The sequence below is a fragment of the Citrus sinensis genome, chromosome 5 (genome assembly GCF_022201045.2).
Source record: "Citrus sinensis cultivar Valencia sweet orange chromosome 5, DVS_A1.0, whole genome shotgun sequence".
NCBI lineage: Eukaryota > Viridiplantae > Streptophyta > Magnoliopsida > Sapindales > Rutaceae > Citrus > Citrus sinensis.
In genome coordinates this window covers 38351034-38375433 of record NC_068560.1, presented here as the reverse complement: position 1 = coordinate 38375433, position 24400 = coordinate 38351034, and the positions used below count along the sequence as shown (strand labels likewise).

The 24400-nt window shown below is 34.3% G+C and overlaps 4 protein-coding genes across 4 annotated transcripts; 1 reads left to right on the top strand and 3 right to left on the bottom strand.

The window, feature by feature from the left end:
* Positions 1-9: 9 nt before the first annotated feature.
* Positions 10-4317, bottom strand: LOC102615999 (catalase-like). The gene is made up of 8 exons (XM_006473726.3): positions 4151-4317; positions 2751-2847; positions 2274-2551; positions 1113-1892; positions 808-897; positions 606-673; positions 423-516; positions 10-268 (listed from the first exon to the last, which is right to left on the bottom strand). The coding sequence occupies exons 1-8, from the start codon at positions 4163-4165 to the stop codon at positions 209-211; spliced, it is 1482 nt and encodes a 493-aa protein (XP_006473789.2). The 5' UTR covers positions 4166-4317; the 3' UTR covers positions 10-208.
* An 8733-nt stretch (positions 4318-13050) lies between these two features.
* On the bottom strand, positions 13051-15685 carry LOC102630839 (U-box domain-containing protein 15). The gene is made up of 4 exons (XM_006473854.4): positions 15347-15685; positions 15146-15262; positions 14422-14847; positions 13051-14100 (listed from the first exon to the last, which is right to left on the bottom strand). The coding sequence occupies exons 1-4, from the start codon at positions 15683-15685 to the stop codon at positions 13051-13053; spliced, it is 1932 nt and encodes a 643-aa protein (XP_006473917.4).
* A 1554-nt stretch (positions 15686-17239) lies between these two features.
* Positions 17240-20493, top strand: LOC102615702 (cyclin-B2-4). Its single transcript, XM_006473725.3, has 12 exons — positions 17240-17618; positions 17717-17781; positions 17895-18027; positions 18388-18444; positions 18546-18600; positions 18679-18831; positions 18932-19057; positions 19201-19290; positions 19384-19605; positions 19713-19811; positions 19892-20070; positions 20140-20493. The coding sequence occupies exons 2-12, from the start codon at positions 17727-17729 to the stop codon at positions 20282-20284; spliced, it is 1314 nt and encodes a 437-aa protein (XP_006473788.1). The 5' UTR covers positions 17240-17618; positions 17717-17726; the 3' UTR covers positions 20285-20493.
* Positions 20494-20659: 166 nt separating this feature from the next.
* LOC102615400 (uncharacterized) lies at positions 20660-24159 on the bottom strand. The gene is made up of 11 exons (XM_006473724.4): positions 23723-24159; positions 23516-23635; positions 23380-23431; positions 23136-23206; positions 22598-22662; positions 22374-22418; positions 22202-22282; positions 22002-22069; positions 21365-21413; positions 21044-21204; positions 20660-20929 (listed from the first exon to the last, which is right to left on the bottom strand). Exons 2-11 carry the CDS (start codon positions 23622-23624, stop codon positions 20860-20862), a joined length of 771 nt encoding a protein of 256 aa, XP_006473787.2. The 5' UTR covers positions 23625-23635; positions 23723-24159; the 3' UTR covers positions 20660-20859.
* Positions 24160-24400: the final 241 nt, after the last annotated feature.

Below are 24400 nucleotides of genomic sequence, written 5' to 3'. Positions count from 1 at the left end.
GATCCGATATTGAACTTCATAAAACAGACTTTTATTAATTGAAACAACAGGAAAAGAGTCACATAACATGCAAGTTTATTTTCTATATTACAATATACAACAGCAAACATAGGATCGAAATTCTTCACATAGCTGCACCCTTGGTGTTCACTCCTTGCTCACTCTTGGCAAGTCAAAAGCATCCAGTGTTCCAGTTCAAGTGACACCTTCAAATGCTTGGCCTCACATTGAGACGAGAAGCTAGCTTCTGACCCAGAGATCTGTCGGCCTATATACATAACAGCAAAGAATACCATGTATGATTAGTTTAGCTGATACACGCTACATATATTATTCAATTTTGAGAACAATATCACCAAAAATTCCAACTTTCAAAGTTGCAGCCATAATTTGCAACAGGTTGAAATGAAAGGGAGTCTCACCTGAGACCAGTAAGAGACCCATATGCTGCGAACCTCATGGGTGACACGTGGGTCACATAAAGCCTTAATCCATCGATTAAGGAACCTCTCTTGCCTAAGCCATATAAAAATGTAGCAAAGAGGTTAATGTTTTGATTTCACAAATATATTTTAATTGAAAAATGGGGGCAAACATGAATTTACCTGTCTGGGGCCCAGGATCGGTATCTCTCTCCAGGCTGCTTGAAGTTGTTTTCCTTCTCAATGCAAGCCTGCGTTTACCAATAGATTTGGAAAATTTAGCCTTCATAAATATATTCCAATTATGTTTATGAACCAACCCATCTCCTAATGTAAGTGAAAATAGAATTTCAAGATTTAAGAATTATCAAGTACAGAAATTTACCTTCTCACGCCTTCCTGTAATTACATCAGAAGGAATGGGATATCTCTCAGCATGACGAGTAGGATCATACCTCGAAGGAAAGTAATCGACCTAAAACAAAGCATCATAATATCCAATTAGAGCATTTTTTTATAACACTAGCACACAACAGGTTAGATTCTGATACCATCCACTTGTACTAAGCACTTGTATCTTTAAGACATGCACCATTATCTAAGTTAAGATAAATGTGGATAGATTATAGGTGCCGAGCCTATTTTGATTCATAAATTTTGTTTCCAGGGGGGAAAGTAGAAACTAAGTACCTCCTCATCCCTGTGCATGAAATTCATGAAACCATCATAATGATTGTTGCGATGAGGACATTTGGGTGCATTAACTGGAAGCATCAAGTAGTTGGGTCCAAGGCGATGCCTCTGGGTATCACCATAGGCAAAGATTCGACATTGGAGCATCTTATCATTTGAGTAGTAGATCCCAGGAACCACGATACCAGGGTTAAATGCAAGCATTTCATTTTCCGCAAAGAAATTATCGATGTTCTTGTTCAAGACCAAGCGTCCAACTGGCTGCAGAGGGATGATGTCCTCAGGCCACCACTTGGTTACGTCCAGTGGGTCAAAGTCAAATTGGTCCTCGTGATCGGGATCAATAGTCTGAATGTAGAGTTTCCACTCAGGATAGTTTCCAGCTGCAATTGAGTCGTAGAGATCCTGAGTAGCGTGGCTGTGATTAGATCCACCAACCTTTACTGCTTCTTCATCATCTATCAAACACTTAACTCCACAAGTTGGTTTCCAGTGGAATTTCACATAGTGCACTTTCCCATTCTTATTGACCAGTGTAAAAGTTTGAACACCGAAGCCTTCCATGTGCCTGTAATCTTGTGGAATACCCACATCATCAAAGAACCAGGAAAATGTGGACAAGCTTTCAGGAAGGTGGGAGCAGAAGTCGAGGATCCTCCAGTACTCTTGGATGTGAGACTTTGGATTAGGTTTAAAAGCATGGATCACATCTGGGAATTTGATTGCATCACGGATGAAAAAAACAGGGATACTGTTACCCAGAAGATCCCAATTACCCTGAGTTCACAAGAAAAAATCACAATAAGAATGTGTAAAGCAATAGAACAAATAAGAGCTTGTTAGCTTACAATTCTGTAACTTCATACATATATGAAATGTTAAGAAGTACAGGAAATAATCTTAGAAAGATATAATTAAAGCCGCATGTGATTATACAAAGAATTCCAAAGAGTTACAAAATTCTCATTTTCCCTATTTCTTATTTGGCACTTCTAGAATCCCACGGGAACTATGTAACACAACAGAACATCCATCAAATCTACTGATTAAATGTTGTTTTCATGATTCTGGCAGCCATGACGTGGATACATATGCTATCATCTAATACATTTTAGTGATCAATATAGAAAAATAAAGGCATTAGAGATAGACCCTCACCTCTCTGGTGTAAAACTTGACTGCAAATCCTCGAGGATCCCTGAGTGTCTCAGGGCTGCCCCGCTCATGGATAACAGTGGAGAAGCGAACAATGACAGGTGTCTGAACCCCTGGAGCTCGAAAAAGATCAGCACAAGTAAGGTGAGAAATATCATGGGTGCACTCAAAGAAACCCTTAGCACTGGCTCCCCTAGCATGGACGACACGTTCTGGAATCCTCTCCCTGGCAAAATGAGCTAGTTTCTCCACCAGATGATAATCCTCAAGAAGGACAGGACCTGTTAGTGAGTGATCCAAAACACCATGTTTAGTTCCTTAATTACTTTATTAGTGATAATAACAACAACAACGAAGTAATTAAACAGAGATTCTGTTATTGTGATGATGATCTCAATAATTGCATTCCAAGACGAGAGCAAGCAATTACCAACCGAAAAAGAAAAAAGAAAAGGGCTGCAGATTAGATAAAATGAATACCTCTACTTCCAACAGTCAAGGAGTGATTGTCGTTCCAGACAGGAGCGCCGGCATTTGTAGTCATAAAGGGGGCATTGTGAGTAGTTGACGGAAGCAACTGCACTCGTCATCAACATGTATATATTCAAAATTACTATCCGATACATCATAACCTCCTAAAATACAAAAAAGATTTTGAAACCCTAATTGAAAAAATTTTGTATTAGCGGCAAGACTCGAGCGCGAACTCGAGCGCGAACTCGAACGCGAAAGCAAAGAGTGTGCGTTCATTCTTCTTACAGAATTTGGATTTTGGAGTGTTCGTTCGCCTTTTTTTTTTTTTTTAAATTAAAAAAAGATTTGTTTGTGATTGAGGCGGTAATTTGGAAGTTTCTTGGGTCAGTCAATTTTGGGTCGATGTTGTTTAACGGGCCTTTCAGCCTCCGTACGGTGATACTCGTACAAGAAATATTTATTTGGAAAAGGACGTTATATGATCGTATTCGGACAGCTCGTGATCTAGATTTAGATTTAATTTAGAGTAGCCTTTTGACGCCTTTTCAAAATCTCTTTTAAAATCTCTCTGTATTTGAAATTACTTAAACAACTTTTTTTATTTTAAGTAGAAATTTAATTAATTCAAAAAAAATGAATTTTAAGACATGATCTTAAAACGGTAATAATAATTTAAAAAAATAATGTAAATTGTTCAATACGAAATACTCTTTATGCTACCAAATTTATCTCGTGATCTAATTAATCTGTTGCCTGATCAGTAATAAACACAGGCGGTTGAGCCCATTTTATGTAAAAAGGAATTAATTCCTTGATTGTTTTATCAAATTCTTGTTCGATCCTTTGGCGATCTGGCTACTGCCTACATATATAAATGCGTATGCGGAACATTAAATTAACTTCTCTTTGGTATCCTCTCCTTTAACCCTTAGGAGCGCGTGAAATAATCATTTGAAAACTCTAAAGGGGATCAATTTAAAGCAAGCGATCAGTCAAAAAAAATATAGAATAAATAAAAGGTGACAACTAACTCAGGACCAAAAGAGAATGATCCACATCATGCATGATCTCCCCATCTGATGAATAAACTTATAGCAATTACCCAGATCATCATGTGATATGTATAAATTAATCCACATCATGCATGATCTCGATCCGATGAATAAATTGTAGCAACCCAGATCATATTACATACAAACTGAACTTTTAGTAAAGAGAGAAAAAAAAAAAAAAAAGGTGGGGGGAAACCAGGTGTCACGAACATGAACCAGATCAATAGCAAACAGATAATCTAATTAATTAGTAGCCACGGCCACAGCAATATAAGAGTGCAAATTAAGAATCAAGTGATCATATCGAAAAAAAAAATGAAGAACTAAATAGTAAGAGAGCAAAAGTATATGTACTTTGTAGGGATCCATGGCGATATTTCTTGCTGAAGATTTTGCTACTGTTATTATTATCGTAAGAAAGGAGAAGTGGAGTTGAGTCGAGACTCAAGAAGAGTGTGGCAAGCGTAACGTGGAGATGGGTTTATATTTATAAGGGGCTCGTGGCAAGCGCGAGTAACTCGGGCCGATTTAATCGTCACTTACTCAGAACGGTGAGGAGTCAATTATTTGGGAATGGGACCGGCCAAGTTGTCTGTGTCTCCTTTCATGCACTATTCACTTTGTGGGATGCAAGTCTTGTCCTTTTCCTTTAATTTTTAGTATTTTGGAAGTTCTCCACCCCCAACGGCATCTTCTTCCATCTATAATTATCTTTTGTGTTTATTTCTTTGAATTATTGAAAATTAATTATTTTATATAATCATAAGAGAAGTTTTGAGTTATTATTAAATATTTTAGTATATCCTTTTTCTCTATCAATGGCCACACTTACGACACACCACTAATTTAAACAGTAAAAATAGAACAATATGATGTCGTTTTGCAATAATGCAGTGTAGTTATCATAACAACAATAATCTCTCATTTGTATTTTGTTAACGATATACATTCATAATTTCTAAAAATATATATATATATATATATATATATATATATATATAGAGAGAGAGAGAGAGAGAGAGAGAGGTGGTATATGTTTTTTTCTAGATTGACGCCTGCACACATTTTTAAGTGTATATGGATTTGGTCTAGACGAGCAATCTAACTGCAAATATGATGCTAATATATATATATATATATATATATATATATATATATATATATATATATATCTAATCAATTTTTGCTAAGTAGATCATACCATCAAATCTAATTCTTCATTTTTTAAAATGTGTAGACACAGCGACACTTAGTGCCATAGGCGATGCACGTTAGAAACTAGGGGGGCTCAAGCCCCTTCTAACTTTGCAAAATTTATAAATTTAATTTAATATTTGTCTCATTTATCATAAAAGTCCTTATTAAAATTTAAAAATAACCAAAATATTAAGTATTTTTCTTTAACTTCTAACCCACAAAGAAATTGATATTTTGAGATTCGTTGCACGCTAACTCTCTTCACACAAAAAAACAGAAATTATTTTATCTTATTGAGTTTATCAAAATGATTTTTCTTCAATTAATCTTATGACACTTAAAATTCAATTTGATGTTTACATTACATAGGTGGGTTCTAATAATAAATTTTCAAAGTTGAAAGAGATTGATAGGCTAACAAGAAAAATAGTTGATACTGAAAAAGATAAATTATATTCATTAATTTATTTATTGATAACATTAACATTGATTTTACTAGTTGACATGACTACAATAGTAAAATGCATTTTCAACTATGGATTTTAGGAAAAATCATATGTGAAATCAGATTAGAGATTAATAATTGAGTAGCATTATTGTTGCAAATGTAGAGAAATATATATTTTGTATTCTTGATAATAAGTTTATTTTTTAACGTTTTTAACATATAAAAACATGTTGAGATCAATTATAAATGTATTGAATATATTAATAAATTTTTATTTTTGATACTTGTTACTTATTGACATTTTTTAGATTATATTATTATTTAAACTTAACCCCTGCTAAGACAAATTTCTGACACCGCCGCTACTTAGTGCTGCAACATTTTAAGAAAAGTGGAGACCCAAGAAATTCTTTGCAAGTAGTTTCTGGTACAAAGAATTACATGCTCACACAAAAAAAAAAAAATTTATGAACTCAAATTCATTGACTTTAAAATGCGAATATTTGTACTAAATGTGCACGGTACGCTGACCATAAACTTAAATGGAAAATACAATGTTTTAGTGATTTAATTGTTATAACCATAATGATTTTTGTTTTTCCTTCATTAGAAATTGGAAAGTGAGGCCACTCTCACCTGTATTTTGTGAACTTGTAAAGTTGTTATATTTAGTAATATGCTAATATCTCACGGTGTTCCTTATATGTAGGATGCATATGTGTATGAGTCGTGTAACACAAGTTCAAAGAAACATTACAATTCCTCAAAGGGGAAAAAGAAGAGAAGTAATCTTTATATGCAACTTGTTTGCTTGTTTAATTATATATTTCCAGGATGGGTCGAAGTGTCGAACACTCGGACTTTATACGCTATCAAATTCTCTCCCTTCTCTTCTCCATTTTTATTCTTTTCCGCTGCAAGCATCTGCATTTTAATTTTCACGGAATTAGTGCAACATTATCATTATCATTATTATTATTATTATTTTGGCTTATATATGACTGCAGTTCGTATTTTGTAAAATGAATAACTTATTTGCAAGGTGGAAAATGGGGAAATGTCGCCGAACACTAAATTCAGTGTTTTATCTTCAGAATTAATTTCTTCAATATATTTCTAGTTTTAATTTGCTCCAAACAAGACTTAACGTACATTAATATATAGTATTATTCGACTCCTACCCCATCATTTCGTTATCCATGGTAGGACACGATTGAGCTGTAAAGTCATCAGATTAATGGATAATATGGATTACATATATCCAGAGCAATCAGCCAGTCAGTGATCAGATCGATGCAGAGTCAGCATCGAAGGATGAAGAATCACTGTTGTCTCTCTTAAGACTTTTATTCGAACTCCAATTTTGACTATAGAAAGGTTATTTACTCATACAAAGTTGATTGCTCTGCTTCGCTGTTAAACAATACATACAAGGGGTGCATATTACAAAAAAAAATTAATGAAAAGCGAGATGCGGAACGTTGGATATTCTTTTACTGTTTATTTTTATTTAATGGGAATATACTAATAATCCAACAATAATTGAGGAGGCACGTCGTAATTTCGTGATTGCACGCCCAATTGGTGTGGTAATTGTCTGTAGCAACTATGATGTGACTCACGGAGAAAATGAGCAAGAATGGCAGTCGTTTTCGCAGAGAGATCCAAATAGAAAATGACTGGGCACGCGTTTGTTTTTGGAAATTTTTGCAGTTTTCTCAAGTTACTTCGTTGAGTGGGAACTGGGAGGCCAAAAATTCTGCAAATTCATTCATTAGTTTTTTATTACTTTATTTCCCTAATTGCGATAAAGTCACGGGGTGATAAGATAAGGATGGACCGCGCGAACACAAGCTTAGCCACAACACCAGATATTCTGGACCCAGGAATCACGGTCACGCAGATATTTTTCGTCCTCGGTCGCGACTACACAGGATAATTTAATGGGAAATTATTAGTCATATATTTTTAAATAATACATGTATTAAATATATTATAATATTTTTTAAGTGTATTATTTGTATATCTTAAATTGACAAAACACTTCTACCATCTACTTATCCGTTAACTGTCGTTTGCAAGCGCTGATATTATAAGGATAATCTAATCTTTTTAAAAAAATGACATGTCATCCTGTTTATCTAATAAAAAATAACATATCATATGATATATATTGATAAAAATGACATGTCATTTCATTTATCAAATAATTGTTAATAATTGCTAAAAAAAACTATTTTACAACCGAATCTACTCCTCCAAAATTTAACCTAAATTTTTTAAGATCTACTCCTTTAAGCTCCAATTGAAATTTTTTATGGTATAATATGTATAATTGTAAATAATATGTTGTTAATAATTTTTTATGGTATAATATAGATATTTTTTACGAATAATTATTAATAATATATACCATTAATAATTCATATTTTTTAATAAAAAAACGTATTGTTAATAACAAAAGAAAGTGTATTGAAAATTTATATTAATTTTTTGAATAAATTTATATTTTTACCTTATTTTGAGTTTTAAGAGTGAAATAGTCAATTTATCATAATTTTGTTAACTTTCTAATATAAGTTAATGAATTAATAGACGATAGAAATATTTTATCAACTTAAAATATACGAGTGATATATTTAAAAAATATTATAGTACATTTAATAAGGTCGCTATTTAAAAGTATATGACCGATAATTTTTTTAATTTAAATTATTAATAATTATAAGCTTTGGAGTCCTGGCTTTAAAACATTAACACGTGGTGATTCCATCATGGAAGTGTCACTTGACGCACTTCAAAAGCAGCAATTGAATATGCACCAAACGAGGAAGTGGGCAGCGGAGTGATCAAATCAGCGTCACCTCAATTGTTGGGTTATGTTCACCGACTCTTAAGTCGATCTTAACCGTTCGACTCGATCGATCGTACCATACATGATAGTATTTATTAACTTGGAGTTGGAGATGCTAGGTGTCCTTATGGTTTAAGAACTCAGTTGATGTACGCGCTCAATGTCATTATAAGAGAAATTTCATTTTTTATACGTAGATTTCTCATCAATAATTGTAGAAGTAGATTTTTGAATTAAATGAGTGCCACGTAAATGTATATCTAGAACCTTAGTAAAGTAACAATATAATAATTCCAAAAAAGAGAGAGTTACAATTAAGCAATTTTTTAAAACTGAATTTTTGTGTTTAAATGCTCGCTCTTTAATTAAAATATTAGATCATCCATTCTAATTTCACATGATTTTGTTTAGATCTACATTTTATGTGACGAAAACTTATCCGTAATCCTATATTTAAACTTTGAGTTAACGACTTTCTTTAAATGTCCAAACAAAATTTGACATATATTTAGTAATATTTTTTTTTAAAATGTGCATTAGACACACATGTGTGTAATTATATTTGCTACATGAATGCATTGATAAGACTAAATTTAGAAGGGAGCCTCTATGTTACATTCAATGTACCATACACAACCAACAAGAACCACACAAATTATGGAACCCACATAATTGTGTGGTTCTTGTTAGTTGTGTATGGTACATTCAATGTAACATAGCAAAATCCAATTTAGAATTCAATGTCATACACCGTTAACATCAAATAAAAGAATCCGAAACAATGTTATAATTAACGCATGGATGTTGGCAGCGAAAGAGAAATTACTTAGATATCTATGTACAACACAGAAATTACTCAGTTTATACTCCCTCCCTCCCTCCCTCGGGGTAGTTAAAGAATCAATGTCAAAGCACGTTCTTGTTGAAAATTAAAGATGGTCCAGAATCTAGCGATTTTGGCAGAAGACGAATGAGAAAAATGAACACAGAAACAAATTAGTTAATGACCGGCGTGGATTGTAGGACAGGGCGTCCGGACCTTAATTAATTGATTTTCTTTTTCTTTTTCTTTTTCCTTTCAAGGCATAAATTATGAAGTCTTCTTTTAGGTTAGCTTGTCATTTTCGATCCAGTTCTATAGATATTCGCGTGACACCATAACACTTGTGGATCAGAGCGAGAGCACCGCACCCCTATATTAATATATATTAGATGGCATTAATTAGCAAGCTGCTGCGGTGTAGTAGTGTCGGCATAAATCTTTTCTTGCAGCTTGCAGCTGCAATAATGCAATGCAGTATCTTTATTATAGGCGGTGGTTGTGTACGGTATTCTAGCCTTAACTGGAGGCTAGCTAGGCTTTCTGATGAAAAATTTCCCTGTCAGTTAATTTGTTGAAATTTTGTTAACCGCGTATTTTTGCCTGTCACATTCACAGTTTATTTTTCCGTTTCAATATCCTATTATTGAAAAAAAAAATTAATATTTATTCATTGTATCAATAGTTCGTTTACTGGCGCATTTACTTATCGAATCAGTGAAGAATACAAATTTAAAAATAAAATGACTGATACTGTTTATTTATTAAAATAGTGGTAAAGATAAAAATGAAATATGTAGGAATTAGGATCATATATTTCGAAATTAAGAAATGGTAACTTAATACATATAAGGATAGGAAATCAAGTTCCTATTCTTTAAAATCATCATTTTATCTCACCTAAATTTTATAATTTCACTTTTGTCCTTAATTACAATATTATTATTATATTATATTATTATTGTTATTGTTACTATTCTTATTTTTGTAATTGTTGTTAATAATAATAATAATAATAATGTTATTGTTGTTATTATCATTATTAACAATGATTACTTGAACAATAATAATCACAATTATTATAATTAATCAATTAAAGTCATTTCAATGACTTGCAACAATTCATTCCACTTCCAAAATAATAAAGTAAACACATTAATAGCAATACAACTCATTACTGTTCTAATTGATAAGTTAAAATAAATAATTTATTTTAATTTTCGTTCCCCATTTTGATTTCAATCCATTTTGATTTTAAATCATTTGAATTACCGATAGATAATCACATCATAAAACAAATACATTTAATCTATCTAAGATCAGTGGCGAAGCTAGCATCATTTTTTAAGGTGGGCTATTAGATTTATTATTTTTTTTATAACTATTAATAAAGACAAATTTATAAATTATAATTAACTTTTGTTTTCAAAAAGCTTACCCAGGATACAGCCCAGGTTAGCCAACTCTTAGCTTTACCTCTGTCTAATATGGGTATATATAACTTTTATTTTGTCTTTGATAGCTGTTTAATATAAATTGTTATTACAACTCTACGTAATTAATTTATGTGATATCTCTAATGTATTGATTTTTTTTTTTTTTGTTGAACTAAATAAGTTAATAAATGTTGTGAATATGTGAAATTAATTATAGCGTGCATTGAAAATACTAAAATAATACATCCATACAATAATTTAATGATTTAAACTCATGATGTCGTTTGTATAATTTTTTAATGAAAAAAATGCTAGATTAATTGGTAACTAATTACAATCATATTTTTACCATCGAAAAATATGTAATATGTTACCCCCCATATATTATGCCGATCTTTTTCTGCCTAATTAACGACTGAAGTAGATATTAATGACCAACAACAAAAAGTCATAAACTATTATCTCTTTTTTTTTTCTTTTGATTTTTTTACAATCCACGTATATTTTACAGTTTAATATATGCCTAACCTTTAAAAAAAATGTAGAATTGACTTTTAATATATATGGTATCAAAGTAGAATTGAAAGTGGCTCTTATACCACATGTAAGATAAATTATAGACAGAACCATATCTCTAAATATAGTCATTAATTCAAGCATCGAAAGTTCTTTACACTCACTAATTTTATAAAAGCTTTTTATAAATATAGTCTATTTCACTCAGAGTCACTCTTTGATTAATAACATAGCTTATTGCAAGTTTGAATTGGAAGGCTAGAGATCTTTTATAGTTAGCCCTAAGATTTAACTTAAGACTTTTGAACTCCCATTATTAAACAAAGTGAGTTAACATAACTCTATCTATCGTTTCCTTCCATCAAATAAGTGAATAAGTTAAAACACTTTAATTTATGACTTAATGTCTCTTAAATGGGTAATATTTATAAGTTTATCCACTTTATTTAATTAATTAGCATGTAAATTCGTACGCGCTTGGTATGCCATGCCTACTTATACTCATTGGCGTGCTTCATTTCGGACTCAAATTTGCCTATGAAAACACGGCGTATATATCCTCGTGTGCGCTTTTCCGTGCCTTGTCGTTGTTCCACAAAGACGATTAATTCCGACAGCCGCCGAGTCATGACAAAATCTGCTTTTGTTCTTATGACGTCATCTTTAATCGCTCAGTTTTAAGTATCAGGGAATTGCGGGGCGCGGCCTGCTTTACTGTCATCCTCATTCAGTGTTCTCGTTCTTTTCTGAGATGCTGCTTCTGCTTGAACAAAACAGCCGCTTTGTTTTCTGATTTCGTTCACCATCTCAATCCCAGCCGTTGGATACTCAGCAGTAAGTTTCCATTATTTGAGGATTTTTTAAGTACCTCAGACGTACGATTTAATTGTTTTAGATTGAACCCTTTTTTGAATTTCAATCGTGGATACCGAATAACATTTATTTTTAATAATTTTTTAACTTTTTATCTTTGTAAAACATAACGAACAAGTAGTATAAGATTTGAGGTATGTTTTGTTGTTGCCGCTGTTGGTGGAAGAGTTGGTGCTAAGGTGGCGCCGGTTGTGGAGAATAGTGTTGAGGTGGATAAGGACCAGTTGGTTTTCATTCATTAACCATTTGTTCATTCTGTATTTTACTAAGATAAAAATTAAAATACAATAAGAAATCAGTATTGTTTAATATCTGTGATGATGATGGGTATGGTAATGATTCTGAGTCAGAGCTTGGATTGGAGAGAAAAAAATCAGAAAGACAAATGTTCGTACATATCAGCGTAGCCCAGCCCAGCCCAGCATTCTTTCTTTTCCACGATCAACTGCCCAATCTCAAGTGCGTCACATACAGTAGCATGGTTTCTCTCCCATTGAAAACTCTGTTCGCATCCCGGACAGACATTCGCCTCTTTCTCGGATATTTCTTAGTATCGAGGTATTGTAATTTAAAATTTATAATTATTATAAAAAAAATTATAATTATAGCTATAAAAATAAAAATAAAAATTTATAGTATGATAAAAATAATAAAAATATTATATATTTTTTAATCATCAAATCAATTTAGTTTTAGAATGTCAAGTTTACTAAATATTTTAGGATTGTAGTTTTTAAACTACAATTACTCAACCTTAATATTAAATAGAGTCTAAATAATAAAATTTGCAAATCACTTGCATCCGACAGAAATTAAAGGAAAAGAATTGTGTACTGTTAATTAATTGGGTTTTTATTTTTTTGCACTTGGGTTGGCATTTAGTTGATTCGAGGTATTGTATATTCTTCTTACGGCCATACTTATTTTTAAATTTCTCCTTCCTCTAGCACTGTCTTAGAAAGCGAGAGTCAACTTGATGTGATGATGTGGAGTTAAATTACTGTTATAACCCATCATTATAAACTTTTTAACGTGAAAACAAAGAGACTAATTCAATTTAACTTAAGAATCAAAGAAAGTTTTACGTACCAACTTGAAACTAATTAATTATTACAAGTGTTCGGACTTGCTAATAAGCTGCAAAAGAGCATTTGCCTTCCTCTGAGCTCTACTGGTTCCACCTTCTGTCAGCTGAATCAAATGCTCATAAACACCATACTGAAGTGCTGCTAAAATGAAAGAAGAATTGTTGGCTCCCAACTCAAGCAAAACTGCCGTTGCACACTCCTTGTTCTTCGGCGTGCCTTCTCTGATGTATTCGACAAGAGTTTCAATGAACGAGAGCTGTCCAATCTTATGTCGCCCTTCTGGATGCGTTGCAAGCAGTAAAAGGATTGAAAGTGCCTCATCTACCATGCCCAAATTTCTCTCCTCAAGTAAATTCATTAAGGGTAACACAATGCCAGCATCAATGGCCCTGGCCTTATTAGCTTGATTGAGGGACAAGTTAAAAAGCGCAGTCACAGCGTCCTTTTTACCTCTAATTGTCCCATTCTGTAACAAATCTACCAGTGGTGGGATCCCATCCGATAATCCTATGGTTATTTTATTCTCATCAAGCATTGATAAGCTAAACAAAGCTGCTGCTGAGTTTTCCCTTGCCTCTGTGCTTCCACTTTGCAAGATTTCAATTATAGCAGGAATGGCTCCTTGTTGAGCAATGAGTCTCTTGTTAGACTCATCGATCGATAAATTCAACACAGCTGTGACTGCGTGCTCTAGAATTTTGGAATCTGGATAGGGTAGCAGTTGAACTAGTGGAGGAATGGCTCCGCAATCGGCTATTAAAATCCTGTTCTCAGGATTCTCCTTAGACAGCAACCGAATTTTCCTGACAGCTTCCTTTTGAACTTCTAGCTTGCTAGAAGATAATTGTTCAACCAAAGACACGATTTCTTCTTTTTGTTCCGCGGTGCATTCTGAGGTTTCGGAATCATCCTTTTTCGGAAGCTTAAAATTGTTCTTCTCACACCATTGCAAGATCAAGTTCTTGAGGGCATAATTTGGTGCTATTGACAAATGAGCCAGTGTTTGCCTGGTTTTAGGACATGTCCTATGGTTGGAGTCGAACCACTTTTGTACACTTTCTCTTTCGAATGTCTTTATTATGTAAGAAATGAAAAAACAAGCTTGTTAGTTTGCACATCAGCAGACCATATGATTCCTAATTCAATCTACAAATATGTATATGCACGCACGCAGCAACGAACCAATAGCATTAATGTTAAATATGGTCTTTATCATGCATGCATATTCTTAAAATCTGAACCATCATCAAACTTGTTGGACTCTATACATACGCATGTACAAAGTTGACGAGATCTTATCCTTTATCGACTTTCCGTGTAAAGAATTGCCGGTCCATATGTTTATGTTAGGTTAGCTCTTGAAAATTCTTAAGTGAGTATGTATTATGATCACCTGTCCACTTGCGATGATGACGGGATCTCTCATAATCTCCAGTGTGATTGGACACAGAAATTCATGAGGGATCACCAAAGACAGGCTCTTCCCCAGCATCTTAGGAACAATAGGATCATCAAGCACATTAGTTATTTCCATGCCTGCAACTTGCTTGAATTTATTAAGAAGATCAATCATTTGCTGAATGCTTTCTGAACTTTGGCTTCCTCTTTCTTTAACAAGATTCCTTATAGCTATAGTTTCATACTTCAAGTCCTCAGTTGTGTGTAGGTTAATCTTTTTTGCCAGCCTTTCTACTATTGCAATGTCGGCATTTCTGTCTTCATTTTTAGAAAATACCACCATCATATCCATTGCAAGTTCTATGTCCTGTGTGTCTGTTCTTCTCTTTGCTCTTCTAAGTTGTAGGCACATAAGCTCAACCTGAAAAGCGATACATTGTATTTTTAAAATTCATATAATTTTTGTTTTAATAATTCTTGGCATATTAAAAATTTTATTATCAACATTTTGTCCGCTGTATTGAAATCTATAAGTCTAACTCATACTCAAATTAGTTCAAATTATCTCAAGCTTAACTATTCTCAACCAATGTGTAGAATAATATCTTTAATAAATACTCATTAATCCGTTTCCCGAATAACTATATCTTTTATATATGTAATTCCTTATCTCATTAGTATTTCTTAAAAGAATAATAATAATAGAAACAATAAAATACCTGTTCTTTAACTTCATCTGAGACACCAAGTTCATCAAAGTCCAAACCATCCAAAGCTGCGCTCAGTTTTTCACACACAGCATGGAACCTTATTATAACAGTCTCCATATCCAATGCCTGGATTGCAAACAATAATCAGAACAAAAATAAAAAGTGAAAAAAAATCCCGTAAAATATTAACATTTGAAAAAGTTAACCTACCAGATAAATCTTGCTGCCTTCATTGCAAAGTTTCAACAATTTTTTCGCCACAACTAGTGCCTTCTTTAAATTACACAAGGCAGCCATATTAGTTTCAGAGATGGGTGTGTCAAGTTCTCGAATTTCATCTATAAGTGGTAGTAAAAGCTTCATACGTCTAACAAGGCCATAACATTCTTTTTTTTGAGTTCTCCGGTAATCTCCAAGCTGAGCTACAGATTCAATGGCACTCAACATTTCTTGAATCACATTATCAATTTCTTGTGGGCTTGATGGTGCGAAATTTTCATTTTCTTCCTCCATGATAATCTCCCCTCCTCCCCGTCTTCCTCCCTCCATGATCACCATCTGCAGTTGATATTTCACAACAAAAATATCAAAATTTCAGTTTCTTAGCCAGGGTTTAGGGGTACGTATGTTAATTATTAGTTTTCTGAAAGCAACGATAGGGTTTTGATGGAAATAAACATATTTTAATTTCCAGAAAAAAGAGGGAAAGAAAAGCGTGAAATGCTCATTAACGAAACCTTAACCCTAGTTCCCATGGATTCCTTTCCGAATTTGGTCTGCTTCAGATTGATTCTGAAATTCTTGGCGGGCTTTTCGGGTAGCACAATGTCTTTCTAGGCAATATTCTTCCGGGATTTTGGTTCTTAAAAATAGAAACAAATTTTGAAAATTTGTTAATTTCATAAGGATCACCATACGTTCCTCGATGGTTTCAAACTATCTACTGCATCATTCAAAATCATAATGACACATGGCCTATATGTTCGAAATTAATAACAGTGTGATAGCCATCATGGTCCATGGTGTCATATGAGATTTCGTTAGCAATATCCGTTCATTCTTAACCATCATGAAGATATCGCAGTTCTCTTCTTTCCATAATTTTCTCCCCCACGATCTTATTGTTAATTAGTTGTGGAGGATCAAGTTTGTTTAATTAACTATACAAAATTGTTAAGCGTACATTACCCGACATTTCAAATAATACCTTGTATGCACATATGGATATTAATAAAATTAAATATTTAAAATGTCTATTCACCATCATCCCATCCATCCATATGCCATATGAATGCAACAATCTTTTTTTTTTTTTTTTTGAGACTGATTAATCATCAGATTACTGCATTACACAGATATTTACAACAACTGCTTATTGTAGCAGAGATATTACACTGATATTTACAATCAGATATACATGATTGGGACTTACATTATTACAATGAATTCTATGAAGTACATGCCCAATACAAATAACCCATCACAGGAGAGGATGTCCATACTCCACTTGCATTTCGCAAGGGAGAATGATATAAAGAACATTTAGCCCCCACAATGCTTTTGTGGGGGCTAGAACCGCTGCCCTCACAATGCTTGTGAGGGCAGCAGCCCACCACTTCGGCGAAGGCCGAAGTGGCATGAATGCAACAATCTTAAAAAAGCATAACGAACCTCAAGATCAAACTTAAGACAAAATGATAAGGTGAAATGAGAGTTTTGAAGTAATGGGTGTCATATTACGTACTGTAAACATCACTTGGTGCTGGGAGAATAAACATCAAATTATTTGACTGCCCCTTTAAGGCCAACAATCTCCTCCTCAACGACATCCAAATCGAATTTCGTGTGATTCACACCCAATCAGAAAGTGACATATGGTAATTAACATTGGATGAATCTAGTTATTGGCCACATAACAGAAGAAATAAGAACGTTGAGAAATTCTTTAAAGCCACCCATAGACAGTGTCCCTGGGCGGGGGTTCCCCTTGGTATCCGCTTGTACAAGAATTAATGAAGCGTGGAAGAAATTTTAATACAAGCGAATAACGATAAAAGGGATTTGCTGAGCGTGCATGCGTGTCACACAAAGAAGTGAAATTTTGAAACCACATGGCAAGATAACCGTTAAGCCTCGCACAGAAGAACGCAACTTTTGATTAACAAGATCCAACGGTCACAATTAACTAGCCGTTACATTTAAAAATATAACAGAGCCTGTTTTTGGCAGACATATATCCGCTCTTTACGACGACTCGATTTCGCTACCCATTTCGTCTTCTTTCTTTTCTTTTCTTTTTTTTTTCCTCCAGAACCCAGAAACCTAGAGAAACCAGAACCGAGAGAGAGAGAGATTCTAATCTGTGATTAATGGAGAGCTTCTGATCAATCTCTCTCTGTGATTCGCATTCGAGTTCAGGATCAACGCATGAAATTCAAATTTGTTTGATCGAAATCGATAAAGAAACCTCGCTGGATTCTGGGTACCGTATTGAGATTTTTATTTTATGATTTGGGCTTCTTCTTTTTTTTGAATTTTTTTATTATTCTTTTTTTTAATATTTATTGCTGTTCTTTGTAGATAAGTGAAAATGGCTGGATCAGACGAGAACAACCCAGTAGTTAATGGCCAATCAAATCTTCATGGTATAATTGAATCAAAGTTTGATTCTTTCTTTAGCAAATTTGATTCAAATTTTTTTAATTTGAGTGTTAAACCCTAATTCAAGAAATGGGTTCTTTTGGTTTTGATGTAAAAGGGTGTATACGTGCTGGAGGAGGAAAGTTCGTGGGGGCGGTTGGGCAAAATCGGCGAGCATTAAGTGCCATTAATCGGAACATAATCGCAGCTCCACCTTATCCTTGTGCAGTGAACAAAAGAACTTTGTCCGAGTAATTTCTTAGAACCCCCAGTGTTTTATTTTCTGTTTGGTTGATAGTATAAGAGAGTACGAAGAACAGGAATTTCTATTATTTTCAGTTAAGTTCACTCAATAAATTCAAATAAGACAAGAAATTGTATTTGGTGCTCAATGAGTGCGGGTTTCTCTGTTCTATTTGCCCTTATCTCTTCGCAGAATAAAAGATTTTGGGAATTATGTTTATCTTCAATTTCCCTTGTTAGATGACTATTTAAGTTAATCTCAACTAAGCAGAAGGAGCTTTATGTTGATTTTTTAAGTTATTTTTTTGGTTAGCCACTTTTGATTTTCTTCTTCTTCTTCTTCTTCTCATTCTTATTATTTTATGTAGAAGCAATGCAATCTGTGATAAGAACCCACCTATTCCGGTGCATCGACCAATTACTAGGTGAGTAGCTGCCCATTGTTTGCAGTTCTTAACCACTTTCTAGTTGTGCCAAAATGTAACTTCTCATTGGTCTTTTTGGGATGATTTTGCTGTTTGTGTAGGAAGTTTGCCGCTGAGATAGCTAACAAGCAGCAGCAACTAAAACCAGAGATTGAGGTGCCATTTTTGTGAATTAACAAATTATTTTAAATTTTTTCGTCCATCATAAAATTGAATTGATGATTGCTTTAACAGGAAACTAAGAAATCAGCGCAAGTGGTCCCTATTTCAAGTGAGCTGGATGATCGTACCATCAAAGATGTGCACAATTATAAACCAACCACTGAATCAACTGTGCCGATGTTCGTGCAACACACTGAAGCTATGCTGGAGGAGATTGATCGCATGGTATTTAGACAGCCTCCTACTGCTATTTAACCTTTTCCTGTTTTCATGAACTGGTATCAATCTCATTGGCTGAGAGTTGCGGATGTTTTATTTTCTACAGGAGGAGGACGAATTGGAAGATGTAGCTGAAGATCCAGTTATGGACATAGACTACGAAGAGAAGAAGAATCCGCAAGCTGTTGTTGAATATATTGACGATATATATAACTTCTACAAGAAAGCAGAGGTCATTCATAAATTCTCTAATATTTCTGTTCACTCACAACTATAAGGCAATAGCTTTTCACAGCTTGTTACTGGAATATGTGTTTCTGTGATAACTAAAATAGCTGCAGAATGCTAACATTCTATATCAATGTTTGCCTGCAGAGTTCTGGCTATGTCCCACCAAACTACATGGCCCAGCAATTTGATATCAATGAGAGGATGAGAGGCATCCTCATTGACTGGCTAATTGAGGTACATAAACACTTTTACCATCATCTTATACCCCAGCAATCCGATATTAATGTGACATTAAGGTATCAGTAACAATCTTGATGGAATTCACAGGTTCACTACAAGTTTGAACTAATGGAAGAGACCTTATATCTTACTGTTAATCTCATCGATAGATTCTTAACAGTCCAACCAGTAGTAAGGAAGAAGCTCCAGCTAGTAGGTGTAACTGCCATGCTTCTTGCATGCAAATATGAAGAAGTATCAGTTCCTGTGGTGGAGGATCTAATCCTAATATCTGATAAGGCATACAGCAGAAAAGAAGTGCTTGATATGGTATGCTTGATTGAAACAGATTTCTAACTACAAGTTTCAATTTTCCATGTGAATTAGAACAGTTCAGAGTTGGAATATGAATATATGACAATATATTCGTGCTGCAGGAGAAGTTAATGGTCAATACCTTACAGTTTAATATGTCTGTTCCCACTCCGTATGTGTTTATGAGGAGGTTTCTTAAAGCTTCTCAATCCGACAAAAAGGTTTGTTATATTACTGGACTGGTTTTAGGTTTTTTAGCTTTTCAAGTTCTGATCAGACTGATTTTATTATGACCTAGCAGCTTGAGCTTCTGTCATTCTTCTTGATAGAGCTTTGCCTTGTTGAATATGAAATGCTCAAGTTTCCGCCTTCTCTGTTAGCTGCTGCTGCTGTTTACACAGCTCAGTGTACTCTAAGTGGGTTTAAACAATGGAGCAAGACCAGTGAGTGGTATACCAGCTACTCGGAAGAACAACTTCTGTAAGTATTCTTTTCCTTCATAACATTACAGGTTATTGATGTTATTACTGATTATTGGTGTTTCTGCAGTGAATGCTCAAGGCTGATGGTTATTTTCCATCAGAAGGCAGGAACTGGGAAGCTCACTGGTGTACACCGAAAGTATAGTACATCAAAATTTGGTTATGCTGCAAAAACACGGCTACCTAACTTTCTCCTAGGGGCCGGATTCTAGCAATGACCAAGGAATTAGGAATTCAGCATTCTATGGGGGGTGTGTGCGCAGTTGAGCAACAGAAGTTGCCCCTGGGAACTTCATCACCACAACTGATTTTGGTGTCTTTCAATTCTATCTTTCTTTTTCCTTAACATAAATGGTTCTTTTTCTTCCAGTGGGGATAAATAATGGAATTTAATCTGAATGACAAGTGTAATTGATATGTATGACAACGCTTGAGGCACATTTGAAGCCTAAATGGCAAAATTCCATTCGAAGCATAATGACAGAATTTCCATTTGGCCAAAATACATGTTATTGTTGTTACTTAGAGCAAAATAATGGAATTTAATCTGAATGACAAGTGTAATTGATATGTATGACAACGCTTGAGGCACATTTGAAGCCTAAATGGCAAAATTCCATTCGAAGCATAATGACAGAATTTCCATTTGGCCAAAATACATGTTATTGTTGTTACTTAGAGCAAAATAAAGTTGGACACGTTTAATCCGGATTGTGCATCTTAAGTACAAAATAAAAGCACAGCTGTTAAGCTGTTACAAATATGTAATCCTTAAAATCATATGTGCCTAATCGTTAATCCTTTTGAGGGTGTTTACATAAGTATAGCTGGAGAATGATACAAACAGCTTCCGGAACCTGCAGATTTATCATAATTTAGGATAAATGGAAAAATGAGAGAACGGAGTTGACTTGGCAATGAACTAAAGGTTGAATGAAAGTTAAGGATTGAAAGAATAGAGGAAGTCACACCAAACCCATTGGCTATGGTGCTGCGACATAGCTAGAAAGCTTTTCTTAGGGTGTTCGTTTAGCAAGCAATGAACCTGTCCTCTGCGGTACTGCGTGGCAGATAAGATGGATAACCAGATATCAAGGGGTCCACTATACTTGCGCAATATGTTGGTGGTCATCTGAGAGGAAAAATACAACAAAAATAGGGGCCCACTCAGAATGTATGTCAGTGACAACAAGAAGTTCCAGATATTCCAGTTTAAAGAATAGCAGAACAGATAGATTGCCTAGTAAACAGGAAATGAAAACAGAAGATAAGGAAAGACAAAACAGACTTACAAGTTCCCATGCCTCAATGTTTCTTTCTGAAGTTCCATTCAAGTAGCTCCTGCTTACAATTATAGTAGATAAAAAACAATGTTAATTTCCATAAAATCTAGCAAAGCATTAGCCATCCACTAAATCTGCCAACAAGTTATCATCCCTTAAACAGTAGTAGCAAGAACCCAACTGCCAGTTTACATAAACAAAAGAGTTGTCAATCATTTTCTTCATCTTTGCTACGCTTAAGCTTCATTACTATACCATCTTAAGGAAACTTATTGAAGATTTTGCGTAACTATTAAAATAAAAATATTTCTAATAACATTCTTCCAATTATGTGCACGAGAGTACAACAACATAATTTGTACAACGGCAAGTTTACATAAACAACGGATTTGTCACTCATTTTCTTTATCTATGCTATGCTTAAGCTTTCATTAGTATACTATCTTATGAAACTTATTGAAGATTTTGCATAACTATTAAAATTAAACAAATTTCTAATGACATTCTTTCTTTCAATTATGTGCATGGAGAGTATGACGACATAATTTGTACACCATCCTCAATGACTTTTACTTCTTCGTTTATGACAGGTCAGCCAGCAAATATATCATCAATTCAATATATAGTTAAAGAATCTTTGACTTACCATATCCCATGATGCACATCACGATGGTTACAATGACCCGAAACACCATAGTTATCAAAGGTGATTATCTGGAATACCATGTTAGAAAACTTTCACAACTCTTAAGCGAATAGATGTGCACATTTTGCTATAAAATGGCAATCAAACTAAGTGACAGGGAACAAAGTAGTTAATGAGATTAACTGGAGAAAAGATCTCACCAAGTCAATGCTACAATTAACAACTTCCTCTTCAACAATCTTTGCAAGTGACTTATGATTCCACAATTTGTCAAAGCCATCCTAACACAGTAGCTAAATCAAATTGAAGTCAAACTTATGTAATGAATATTTGTTTAAACAATAGCAGAAGGATTTCAAGATATAGGGTCACCTGGAAATCTACAAGATCCAGGACCTTCACTTGTTCCAATGGAATCTGCGTAAATGAACCAAACGTTAAACAAGTAGAAGCCAACCACAAAGTCCTTCATTTGCTTGGTGCTTTCTGCTATCACTAACGAGAGTGAAGCATAGTGGATTAAACATTTACTCAACAAAAGTTAAAAACACTGAAATGTTAGTTCTAGCTTGTTTTCACACCAAATTACACATTACCTTGAGAACTGCACAAGCCCGATGGAGCTCATCTTTTCTGATGTTTCCCATTCCATCTGCATTACCTGCTTAAAGTAAAACTAAAGGTTAATATATACATAGAAAACAAAAACATTAATGAATGATGACATGATTTACTGTCCCTCTCAGCAATATGCAAAAGGTAAAATCAGGAACAAATGGAAACTTTACACTTGTCACAAACTAACACTCGTACCATCCCATTTGAAACCGAACAGATAACAAAGATTTATGATGAACAATCATTCATTGTCAATTCAGTTTTCATCTCTTAAAGCAGCAATTTACATCCTTAACAAATGACACCCACTAACATGCATGCACTAAGCTGCTATAAGCTAAAAAGTAAAGTCTTTTTGCATTTACAGGAGATGGTGGAGGTAGAATTCAGTGGCTTTATATGCCTATTTCATCGTCAGGCATTGAGAGCCAACCAAATTCATAAAGCATAATGAAGCCTATGTAACCCAATGGACTGAATGATGAAACTGAATAGTTAATAAAGATATCATATTACCATTTGACATGCATAATATGTGAAGATTATGTCGCCTCGAAGTCAGGTAATTAATTGTTGGAGAGAAAAACCTGCAAAAACGCCACATGTTGATTTGTTTCAACAGAATTAGAAACTAACAAAGATTATAATTGGATGATCGGAAACTAACATAGTTGATGTAAAACTAACATTAATCAAGTATAAATGTGAGAACAAAAGGTTGCAGAAAGCAAATTACTAGTCCGTTTTCGATAACACTTACATAGATTCATCATCTGGGTGAGCAATAACCAGCAACACATTTTTCTTGTCACCTGATTTTAACAAGTAAAGGGTTTACTAAAAACAACCACAAAAATTACCAAAAACAGAAGAAACACAAATAGGAATAATTTTACCGGTAGTAAGAAATGCGGCATTGGACTGAGAACGTGAAGAGTTGAGAATTTTGAATAGAGAAGCCACCCAGACTACTATTGTTGATACAATTACTAGCAGCCAAGACATCTAGAGCGCGCCTGCAAAATATTGAACACTGAAATTGTGACGAAAATAATTCTCATATATAAGGAATTTCGTCGAACATGTTACGGGCGAGAGTCAACCTGAACCAATTATAATTCTTTAATTCGACACTGGATCTTGAGGCAGCAAAAGCGACAGAGCCCAAAAGGGCGATATTGTTTAATCTGACGAGCACTGCGGGTACGATCTGACTACCACCCCACTTTCAGTAAATTCTTTTACTGTGGGTGTGTAAAAAAAAAAAAAAAAAACCCGGTGCAATGCCCACATAGATAACTACTAAGCAACCCGTGCCTCTGAACCCAATCCCTCATTTGGGCTATCCCAATGGATGCCTAGACTGCAAGCCCTTCGCCTGTGTCAGCCAGCCCAGTTCTCGTTCTCCAATTCTTTTACAAGTACCAAAATTCAAAATTGAAAAAGAAAATTATTTACGAATTTTTTTTAGAGAACGAGAGAGAGTCGCCTAAGGCTTTCTACTGAACAATGGAATGGGTACAAAAAAATAATACGATCCCGAGAATGTCCAGCTGGAGTGACGTCAGAAGTGGACGAAATTTGTGGTGGATCAGGATCAGACTTGCCACAGTGCATGGCAACTTGCCACGTTTCACTTTCATTCACCGATCATGCCATAAATTCCCAGCAAATACCCCACACTCCACAGTTGCTTCGCTGGCACTCTAATCCGTTAACCAAATTGCCATTTTTTTTTCACCAAATAATAAAGGCATATATATTTTTTGAAAATACATTCA